This window comes from Rhagoletis zephyria, unplaced genomic scaffold (genome assembly GCF_001687245.7).
Source record: "Rhagoletis zephyria isolate East Lansing unplaced genomic scaffold, Rhagoletis_zephyria_1.1 Rzeph_scaffold_06925, whole genome shotgun sequence".
In the NCBI taxonomy this organism is placed as follows: domain Eukaryota; kingdom Metazoa; phylum Arthropoda; class Insecta; order Diptera; family Tephritidae; genus Rhagoletis; species Rhagoletis zephyria.
Window position 1 is genome coordinate 23,010 of NW_016164008.1, and position 10,749 is coordinate 33,758.

At 39.3% G+C, this 10,749-nt stretch overlaps 1 protein-coding gene across 1 annotated transcript; it reads left to right on the forward strand.

The window, feature by feature from the left end:
* The first annotated feature begins 272 nt into the window (after positions 1–272).
* Positions 273–10,414, forward strand: LOC108373665 (putative mediator of RNA polymerase II transcription subunit 12). The gene is made up of 6 exons (XM_017629588.1): positions 273–806; positions 1,136–1,804; positions 2,450–3,412; positions 5,328–7,044; positions 9,804–9,997; positions 10,067–10,414. Exons 2-6 carry the CDS (start codon positions 1,175–1,177, stop codon positions 10,397–10,399), a joined length of 3,837 nt encoding a protein of 1,278 aa, XP_017485077.1. The 5' UTR covers positions 273–806; positions 1,136–1,174; the 3' UTR covers positions 10,400–10,414.
* The last annotated feature ends 335 nt before the right edge of the window (positions 10,415–10,749 follow it).

Consider the following 10,749-nt stretch of genomic DNA (forward strand, 5'->3'; position numbering starts at 1 on the left):
TTGCACCTGTCATTGCCTATGGGTTACTGGCAAAGGAATTCTATACATGCTGGTTTACTGAATACTGTGGTTTTTGCCTTGCTATGTTTTTATCATGACATCAGGGTTTTCCTGTAGAGACAGGGCCTTACTGAGCACCGAGTTACCAAGGTCCACGCTCGGTGTGAAGAGTCCCAATTTTTGTTATTGAACATGGCGAAAATAAAAAAAAATGCAACCCTATGATATTGTTCGTTTTTCACATTTTGACGTTTTTCGTCATGGTTTGACTGGCAGAAAATACACACTTTCGGACTAGCTAGCCTCGGTCGAATTCGGAGTGGGAATGTTTTTCTCAAAATGGCGCTCGGACTGTGTAACAACGAGTAGACAGAATAGGTGACGCGAAAAATTGAAAATTAACAACAAGAACTTGGTATTTTTGTGAAAATTATAGTTGAAAAGTGTGCATAAGGATTTATATAATATCGGTCAATTGGAGTTTAAACTGCAAACATCAAATAGCAGTGAAAATTTTCAGTTTTTACCAAAACGCAACACAGCGAGTTGCAGGAGAACGCGACGAGTCACGCAAGGCGACAGCTTTGGGCAACGGCGCATAGAACGACCGGTCGAGCCGTTTTGCCGTGCAGCTACCACAGTCGTAATCCAGCTAGATACATAACGCAAGACAAAGTACACATTTGAGGTGCTCCATTGATTCGAATGCTGAGCGGGCGTTGGAGTAGTACGGGACAAGCAAATAAAATCCCCAAACTAGAAATTTTCGTACTGCGCGTACATTTCACCAATCGGAAGCATAGCAAGTGCGTGTGGTTGTTGTATTGTTGTGGGGAAGCGTTGAAATCCAATCGACATTGAAATATTAGATAAAGCATTATAATGCAGGTTTTACCAAGTACATATTTCAGGGGTTATACGATACATTAACACTATTATGTGCTTGCGATGTAAAAACTTGGTTTGAATTGTCTGATGAAGCAAATGTAGAGGTTTTTTTTTTGGCGGTATACATACATGGATCATGTTTCCGTATGCAAATTTTATATTGTTTAGTTATAAAAGCTACCCCACAACATAATTCTTTATTATTATGTGCTATTAAATTAATTTATCTGACGAATTTACTTTGTAGTCATCTATATATATACCGCATAAACGTTTCTTAAACAATATGGATCCCAATTCAAGTCCCTGGTCTTATGCTTATAATCGCATTGTGCCATCTGCCTCCAGTACTGGTTCTGCAGAAGATTTTCAACACCCGCACTTGGCGCCAGCACAGTCTTTGTTTCTACAAGCAGCACATTCAGGCATAGCTGCAAGCTTCAATGCCGCAGCTGCGGGCAGCGGCAGTTTTGTGTCACCATCGCCTATCAGCGGATATAATCCGGTATTTCAACAAATCTACCATCATGCAGCAGCTGCTAGCGCACAACCAAAACCGGCACATTACGCTTCAAGTGCGGTCAATACGCCCGTACGTCAGATACAAATCCCATCAACGCTGGATAAACAATTGACGAATTTCCAAAATCAAGCCGCAGTTGCTGTTGTATCATCTGCTGCAGCAGCTGCTGCAAATAATGCAGCGTCTAATTATTATGGTGAAAATTCTTCGTCAAGCGGTGCATCGCCATCGCCCACAACTTCTGCTCTTACATCAACAACGCTCAGTTGGAATACGCCGATGATATCCAATACTTTTTTAGCTATGCAACAACAGCAGCAGCAACAACAGCAGCAACAGCACCAGCAGCAGCAGGCACAGCAGCAACAATTGAATTTAGTTGCGGATAAGGTGGTGAGTAGTATGTTGGACAGTTTGGCCTTAAGTCCGTATAGAAGATTTAACAATTTAGGCGATATCAGCTTTTAAAATTTGCGTATATTTTTCGTTGTAATACATATTTGTACATATATACCGATGAAACAGGGCACGATAATCTTACAATAGTATTAGTAGAACTACTGACTGCACAATAGTTACTGAAATAATAAATATGAAAAATTGTGATTGCAATGTATAAAAAATAATTTAAATTATGTGAAATATAAGCTCCCGATTCGTAGTACATAGGTTTCTGGTATAGAAAAATAGTACATTCGCTGTTGAAAATATTGAAACGTAAACGTAAAAATACAAAATTAGCCGAACCTTCCATAGTTTTTAACAAATATATACAATTCTAGGCAAAGCAAAAAGTTTCATAAGCTTTCAAGTGTTTGAACATTTCCCTATTATATATCTCACCAGATAGGGTATCCGAACACTTCCTTTAATGTATCTTTTGTCATCCCGCTCAAGTATAAGTTTTAGCCATAAATATATAATTCACCAAAATGCAAAAAAAAATTCTTACATCATCTACAATACGATCAAAAACACATCTAAACAGCCAAATAAAATCAATTGAATTCTTGCAACGCGTGTGTTGCACATTTTCAGCAAATCAAACAGGAGAAACCCGCCGATCTTAAAACTTATAATGACATAATTATTTATCAGACACAACTACAACAGCAGCAACAACAGTTGCAACAACAACAACAGCAACAGCAAGAAGAAGCTACTGCTTCAATAGACAGTGATGGTGAAATGTACTATACTATCGATGGTAAAAATTATAAAATTGTGCGAAAAGGGCAGCAACAACAAGTTATACAAGTAGAGCATATACAACAGAACGATGTAAATGCTACATATGCTGCTGGCAGCACAACACCAGCCCTTACCGTTGCAGTTGATGGTGCAGTGTCGCCTCATGTAATCGTATATAAGACGGGTGTAGGTGCGGAATCACCTGTCTTGCGGCGCAACGTTGCAGGTGGCAGCTCACCCGCATCAACTGTGGCATATTCCTCTGTGATACAAAGTACACCGCCACAACAGCAACAGCTGCAACAACAGCAACACGTTTCCGCGTGTTGGACTAAAATCGAAGATACAAATGGATCTACGGATGGTGGTGGTAGCACAGAAGATGTGAAAAATGTTTTACAACTTCAAGTAAAGCAGGAGAATCGTCAATTGGGCTATGTTACGGATAACGAAGTGGGCGAAAGTTTAATATTTAACTTGCCACCTGGCCTAGAAATTAAGCAAACGTTATATAATCCGAATACGAGTTCTTCTATAGGTAATGCGAGTGTTTTGCAACATACACAACAACAAGCTCAACAACAGCAACAACAGCAGCTGCTTGTACAACAAAATTTATACAATAATAATCAAAAAATGCAGCAACAGCAGCAGCAGGTCGAAAAGCAGCGGCGCCAGCATATGGTGGCAAATATGCTGGTGTCGCCAACGGCTACTAATAATCAGCAACAGCAAACCACTGCCGCTCAACAACAGCAGCAACCACAAACTACGTCTTCCCAAGCGTCACAGATTCAAATCATACCCAAGGTTTGTATTTTATAATTTTCGATTTGTATATTTTCTTGAAACCTTTTGTTAAATTATTCCCCCATTCTTTGCATCTTCGATTTGCTTTAATTTGATTTGATTTATTTATTTTTTGCCAAATTTTTTATTTGAATATTTGACATTTCTTTATCGTTTGCTTTCAACATCTTAACACTTAAAGCTGCTAACACTACGCACTCATCATCGTGTTTCATTTTATTTAAGTATAGACTCTTGTTACTACAGGTCTTTTATGTCAGGGTTTCAAACTGAGATACGAAATTCCGTGCATCAAAGAAGTTTCATTCATAGTAAAGAGCTCAATGGTGAAATTAAAAAAAATGTGAAGTGGATGTCACGTGAATATGTTTATTAGCGTGAACCAAGTCTCTACTTTTCGACTTGCAAACCAAAATAGTTATCAAGTAAAAAGGAACTGCATTCCTTGTTTGAAAGCATTGCATAGAAAATATTTTGTTTTGCTTTTTGAGTTTTCATGCTGTTAATATTTTTTTCATTAACTGTAATAACAAACATTTTGTACATAATTAAAATGCAAGTGCTAACTTCCATTAATATTTTGTAGAGAAAAATTTTAATCTCGCATCAATTTCGTTTTTGAAAAATTAAATTCCTACTATATCCTAAAATAACTGCCACACTTAGTCACAATTATTTTATCCTTGTGTGAGTTCAGCGGCTTTGCTGTACCTCTGTGAAATTTTCATATTGCACGAACACAACATCTTTAGGAAAATATATGAATATAGCTTTATACTCGCTTAATTATTTTCCAAAAGTTATTAACATTTGTTTCTCTTTATACCATAACTTCTCCACACGTTTGGTGACGGCGGTTACACATGCATACACACAAACTAATTCTTTTTTTTTTCTAACTTATACATTAGGATTACAGGGCTCTTACACGATATGTATTTGATATGTAAAGGCTACTTTTTTGTATTTACTCTTATGTACCATATATTGGAACGTATCAAAAAAGTAACATTAACATAGGAAAAGCATATCGTGTAACAGGTCTCCTAGTAAACTACCATTTCTGTTATCATTCTGTGTTATATTTGTGTTTCAATTCCTTTTTTCCTTAATTAGTGCTGCCTCCTTTTAACATTCCTCTCATAAAACCGATTTTTATTTCTGTTTAACAAAAGGGAGTGAAACTAAACAAACCGAATTGTATGTATTTGAACCTGTGACGTTTATTTGCAAACTTTGAGGATGATGCGAGTAAGACTGCTGATATATGAAACATTTTTTGCGATATTGAAAGTCCCAAGTGCAAATATGTACACTAAACTGCAATTGATGGCTTCTTTTCCACTTGATCCTTATGCTACCTTTGCGCTGTTTTGTATGTAATTGTGACTAGGAGTTTGGCTTGGATTTTTTTTGTATTTCAATTGAGGATTGGTGCAGATGTCTAGTTTCTAGAAAAAGAGCGCTTTAAATACAGTAGTATAAAGAAAATTGATTGGCAATTATTATTTAGTTCAAAATGGGTGAACTTTTGTAATTTCTACTAATTCTTGCCTGCGGGCTTTTATGATGTAAGATATATTAGAGCAAAGAACTAATTTCAGAAATTTAAAGTCCTTGCTATTTTTTTATGATATTTATCACTTGAAATGTAATTCAAATAAATTTACTATTATCTTTAGATATCTTTCCCAATAAGAAAAATAAGTAGTACGTTAAAAAGAACACTGCTTTTTTCTCTCATTTCAACCATTTTCCATTCTTTTGAGTTTCCGTTTAGATTTTCTTTTTGTTTTGCCAACATTTGATTTATGTGATATTAGTTTTTAATTTTTTTAACTCAATTCTTAAGTTTTTTTTAACAAAAATTCCAGTATCCTCACGAACCATTTTCTGTTCTTTTTATCTTTTGCAGGTTGAAGTGGAACAACCAAAACAGTTGCCGGCGAAACCGGCCAAGACGCCGCGTAAACGCCAACCCAAAAAGACGCTCGTGACCAACGAATATGCGACGGTGCGCAGCCCTCAGCAAGAAGTCGTACAACACCAACAACAACAGCAAGCACAGCAGCATCATCAGCAGCAACAACAACAGCAGCAGCAGCAGCAGCAAACGCAACAACAACAACAGCAGCAACAACAAGCTACCTACTATGACTTCAATAGTAAATGGAATACACCACTGAAGATTGAGAATAATACGCCTTCACCGGTGGCCCAAACGCCAGCTATAAGCATACCGACTTATGTGAACCCACATGCGGCACAACAACAACAGCAGCAACAGCAACAGCAGGCACAACAACAGCAGCAGCAACAGCAAGTTCAGCAACAGCAGCAGCAGCAACAACAGGTCGCCGCACAACAGCAGCAACAAATACCACAACCGGCGCATATGCAGTCATCACAGGCGCAATCACAAGCGCATTTGACGAATTTGTCTTCATATTATTCGAGCACATTTCCACAACAAATCGCCTCTCAGTACTCGGCATGCATGCAACAGAATGCTGCAACCGCAGGCGCTATACAACACACGCTATATAATCTCAATCAACAGCAGCAACCCCAACAGCCGTTGCAACAGTCACCGCAGCAACAGCAGCCGCAGCCGCAGCCGCAGCCGCAGCAACAACAACAGCCGCAACCGCAGCAGCAACAACAGCAAGCGCAAGCACAAGCTCAACATCAGCAGCAGGCGACCCAACAACAACCACAACAATCTAGCGCAGAAACCACTTCGGCTGCTAATGATCCTAGCAATAAAGTGATTGTGCCCAATATTGAAGAGGAATTGGATTTTCTTACTGACGCAGTTGCACCAAAACAGGGCTATGCGAACTCTTCTTCAACCACGAACAAGAATGGACGCAGCGCCACCAATTTCGGCATACGACATCCGCAAACCGAAACGCAAAGTGCTATCAGCACGCCAGCGGCCAGTTCGGTCGCAAATAATGGCTTGGCTGCCACGGCAACGCCCAAAGGTGTTGTCACGCCAGTTAGCGAACGCAAGCCCGTTGTCGGCACTTCCATCGGTGAGAAAAAGACACAATTCATGGACAGCTATTTAAAGTTCCTGCAGGGCGAGCGTGATGATTCACCGCCACCGGCTGTGGTGAAGAGTGGTCGCAAGATGAACTATCAGCGTTCGCCGGGTGGCACTGCGGTGAAACGTATAAAAACAGGCGATGATCCAGCAATCGATGCTGCTGCCGGCCAAGGAAACGAGCAACAACCGAACCAGCAACAAGCGGAAGTGGGGGACGAACAAAACCCTGTCTTAACAGGGGATGATGCACATCGCATAAAAATACTCTCCCAAACGCAAATATTACCGAAGAAGCGTCCACAGGCACATATGGCAGCCGCCGCAGCTGCCGCTGCTGCAGCTGAAACTTCAACAGCAACAACGACAGGCACCGCATCGGTCATTCAGCATCCAGCTGAACAGCAACAGCAAATACAACATCAGCAGCAACAACAGCAATCATTCCGGCCGTACGGGCAACAACATCCGGTGCAGTCGCAGTCACAACAACAGCAGGCACAACATCAACAACACCAACAGCAACAGCAATACTGTGCACAATTGGGCTTTAGCGGTGGTGGCGGCGGCGGCAGCAGTCAAGGTATGTTGCCTGACCAACAAAATTCCTCCAGTACTACCACTACTAGTAATACGATAGCACCCACCGCTGCCGCTGCTGCTGCAGCAGCTGCTGCTGGCGTAACGGCCGGTCATCATCATCCTTTAATAAATTTTCTGTGGCCTTGGCACTGATGAGCGCGACTGTGCGTTGTTGTGTTGCATATTTGCTGACTGGTTGATTAGTTAGCTGGTGGCGCATGCGCAGTCGGAAGCTGAGAAGGTGAAGACAAAATATAAACAAGCGCGTGGATGTGGTGAGAATAATACACTCCCACCCATACACGCCCAATCTTTCTTTCTCTTTCGCGAGACCACAATTTGAGTGGAATAAGATGCAGCTGCTCAAACGCGAACGCTCCCATGCTCGTTCGCGCGCAAAAGACATCTGTGTACAACCAAAAACCGAACGACCGGTTGCAGTTTGAAGCGTTCTAATTTCTATTAGCAAACAAGAAATTCAAAAATAATTTAAATCAAAATTAAAGGCAGCAGAAATGATTTGTTACAATAAATATATAATAGAAAAGATAAAAAATACCAATTGATAAAATGGAATTAAGTATTTTTGACAAAAAGATGCAGCAAAGAAACTAAAGTTCTTACTAAAAAAAAACCTTTTGTGTTTTTATTTAACAAACAAGATGGACAGAACACTCCTATGCATGCAAAATGGGATGTTATCTTATACAACATCGCTTACTATAATCACTCTAGCCTAAAAACAGCAAACAATGATTGCATTCAGTTCAAGTCCTTTGATTTAATATGATTTATACAAATTTCCCGATGTCAGCCAAGTGCGCGCGAACGAGCGTTTCACCTTTTTCACTTTCTTCAGCGTCGTTCAATGTCACAGTCAAGCGCTAAGATATATTCAGTGTCCGTCGCCATCAAGGCCAAAGCCACGAAACATACAAATTCGCATTTAAAATACATCTTGCACTTTCTCAAGCACACACAATCATTTTTAATATTGGTAAAAAATTTCCCTAAAAAATATTAGTTGAAGTTTAAATATATCGGTTTCCCTTTAGCCACAAAAACCGTGCAGTGGAAAATAAAATAGAAATAACTTATATATGTTTTAAGGTTAGTAAATGCATTCATGTTGGTTCGTTATGTAGAAGGAATATATTTTGCATTAAGAGCAAGTTGGCTTATACTTTTGATAGCTCATGTCTTACAACGGACAAAGTAATAGGCTCGATAGAATTTCTGTAAGTATATTGCACACGCGCAATTGTGTGGTGAACACAAATTTGAATAGACATTTGACTTTGCACTAGTCCGCATAGCGTAATAACTGTGGTCATACGCTATAACCGGCTAAGTCGACTTAAGAAAGAATGGAGTTATATACGCTATCGTATTCTTCAATCCCTATTCCATGCATACGTGAAATCCCCAACTCGCCAGCTAGGCTACTTAGAAAGTTATAGACGAAAATATTTTGGTTTCCCCATAAGAATAACATTAAAATCCAAATATCGACTTAGGCGGTTATTGCTTATGACCACATATAAATAATAGCAATGTATATGAGTCGGGTCTACGTAACCGGAACGATCCAGATTTTTATCTGGCCACGGATTATCACTCCAGCAACATTCGCCAAAAACTCTTTGGGGAATTTGTATGCCGTTACAACAACAAGTCTTTACTTCAACACGGTTCGACTGTAACAAAATATAGTAAAATATTTTCGTAACAAAATCCAACCAGTTATATCATAGGAAAGTTCTTCTTGAATTGTTATTTTCCCCCAAGTACCCACTTTCATTGTACATATTCGCACAATTGGCAAGCAAATACTTATCACCAGGGAACGGATTTTATGGAAATCGCCTTTTTTCCTGCTAAAGCGATAAGAGTATATTCGATTAAGAATGTCCACTATTTAGCTTTCATATACACATTTGATGTTGCCTTTTTTTGTCTTTTTTAAATATTTGCCTTTTTTTGGGTATTGTACCTTTAAAAAGGTGGTTATAGCGAGGAAAAAGCCCTTATTTCTGATAATATAAAAGTTGCACACGATCACGTCGAGCGCATGTTTAGTACATTCAAGACTGTTAAAGCCTGTTCGGTTGCAAAACAAAAATCAAGTTGATAATGAAGGAAATCGATGGATAAATAAAAAAATAATAAGTGGTCATATGAAAATGCGCAAAGATTTTTTGTATGAAAAATTAGCAGGAAAGAATGTTACTCATACACCATGCATACCTGAAAATATCTCTAAATTTTTTTCATAGAATAAAAAATTATACGATTTTCGGAAACAGCAAGCAATTGTATGTCGGAATTGGATATGTAGTGGCGTCCGTTGAACATTTTTCCTGTAAACCAGTGTTATTTTTTAGTTTTTGTCTTTTAGTGCCTTTTTTTGCCTTTTTTGCTATTTCTAGTGCCTTTTACTGCCAATTTCCTTATTTTATTTGGCCTTTTTTTATAGGTTCTTAGGTCCTAAAAATTCGTTCCCTGCTTATCACTCTCTTTCAACAGGTTGCCTGTCTGGAAATTCCTCCCAACTAACCAACTTATTGAAAACCGAAATATGTACATATACAAACTAACGGAGTTTTAACTACCACAGAATTCCATACTTCATGTTCCTCGTGAACATACATTTTTATACATACACATAACCAACATATCATACACTCGTATCATGCACACTCACAAAATTCACCTAGTTCCTTGCCATTGCATTTCGGCCTTACTTGCCTCGTCTTTTAGATCCACTCACATTGCCGCCTCGGCGCGAGCAAGGGCTACGTAAAGCGAAACAGACAAGCATGCACGCCATGTTTATGAGTTCGGGCAGTGCCGGTGGCGCTGGTACCAGCGCCTTGGCTGATAATGAAGATCAAGAGCCCGATGAATTTGCAGATTCAGACACAGATCCGGTGTGGACACCACAAGAAGAGGATGTAAGTTGTGCTGTATGTGTATGGAAAGTGCTAGTTTTTTTTCTATACCAGAATCCATTTGGTTTTTAGAGCGATGATGGCAGCAGAAGTTACCGCCGTAAGACGTCGCGTCGTAATAAGAGCGCACCGCGAAAATCTAATTATAATGAACAGTCGGAGCCGCAACAAACTCCGCTAAATCAACAAGTACAACAACAACCGCAGCAACAGCAGCAACAACAACCACAACAACAACAACAACAGCCACAGCAGGTGCAGCAACAGCAAAATGTTGATGGCTATACACCGAACAAGGCCAATGCATCTTCGTATTCTAATGCTGCGCACGATGCTGATAATTTCAAGGTAGGATGGAAAAGAAAAATAATACATCTAATTGCAGAGAAATGTCTAACGGTTTAGCTCAGCTAATCAGTTTCCAAGGACAAAAACAAAAAAAAAATTATGTAATACCCCTGTGGATAATTTCAGGCCTTTCTGTGAATCCTTCCAGGCCTTCCACTATACATTCCTGTTTCTTTCCTTTATTTTTTTTTTATGTTGTGGCACAAATTGAAGGGCATCTGCTTTCGCTACACATTGAAGGCCTTCCAGAAGGGCTTTTGGAAGAATTCTTTTAAAGTGGCTTCTTCTTTAATTCATAGAAATCATACATCTTTTAAGTATTTGCATAAATATATTCTAAATATGTTTTATTGCCTTTTGGAAGGCCTTCCATGGGTAGCGAAAGAAGAAGCCCTTCAATTTATGCC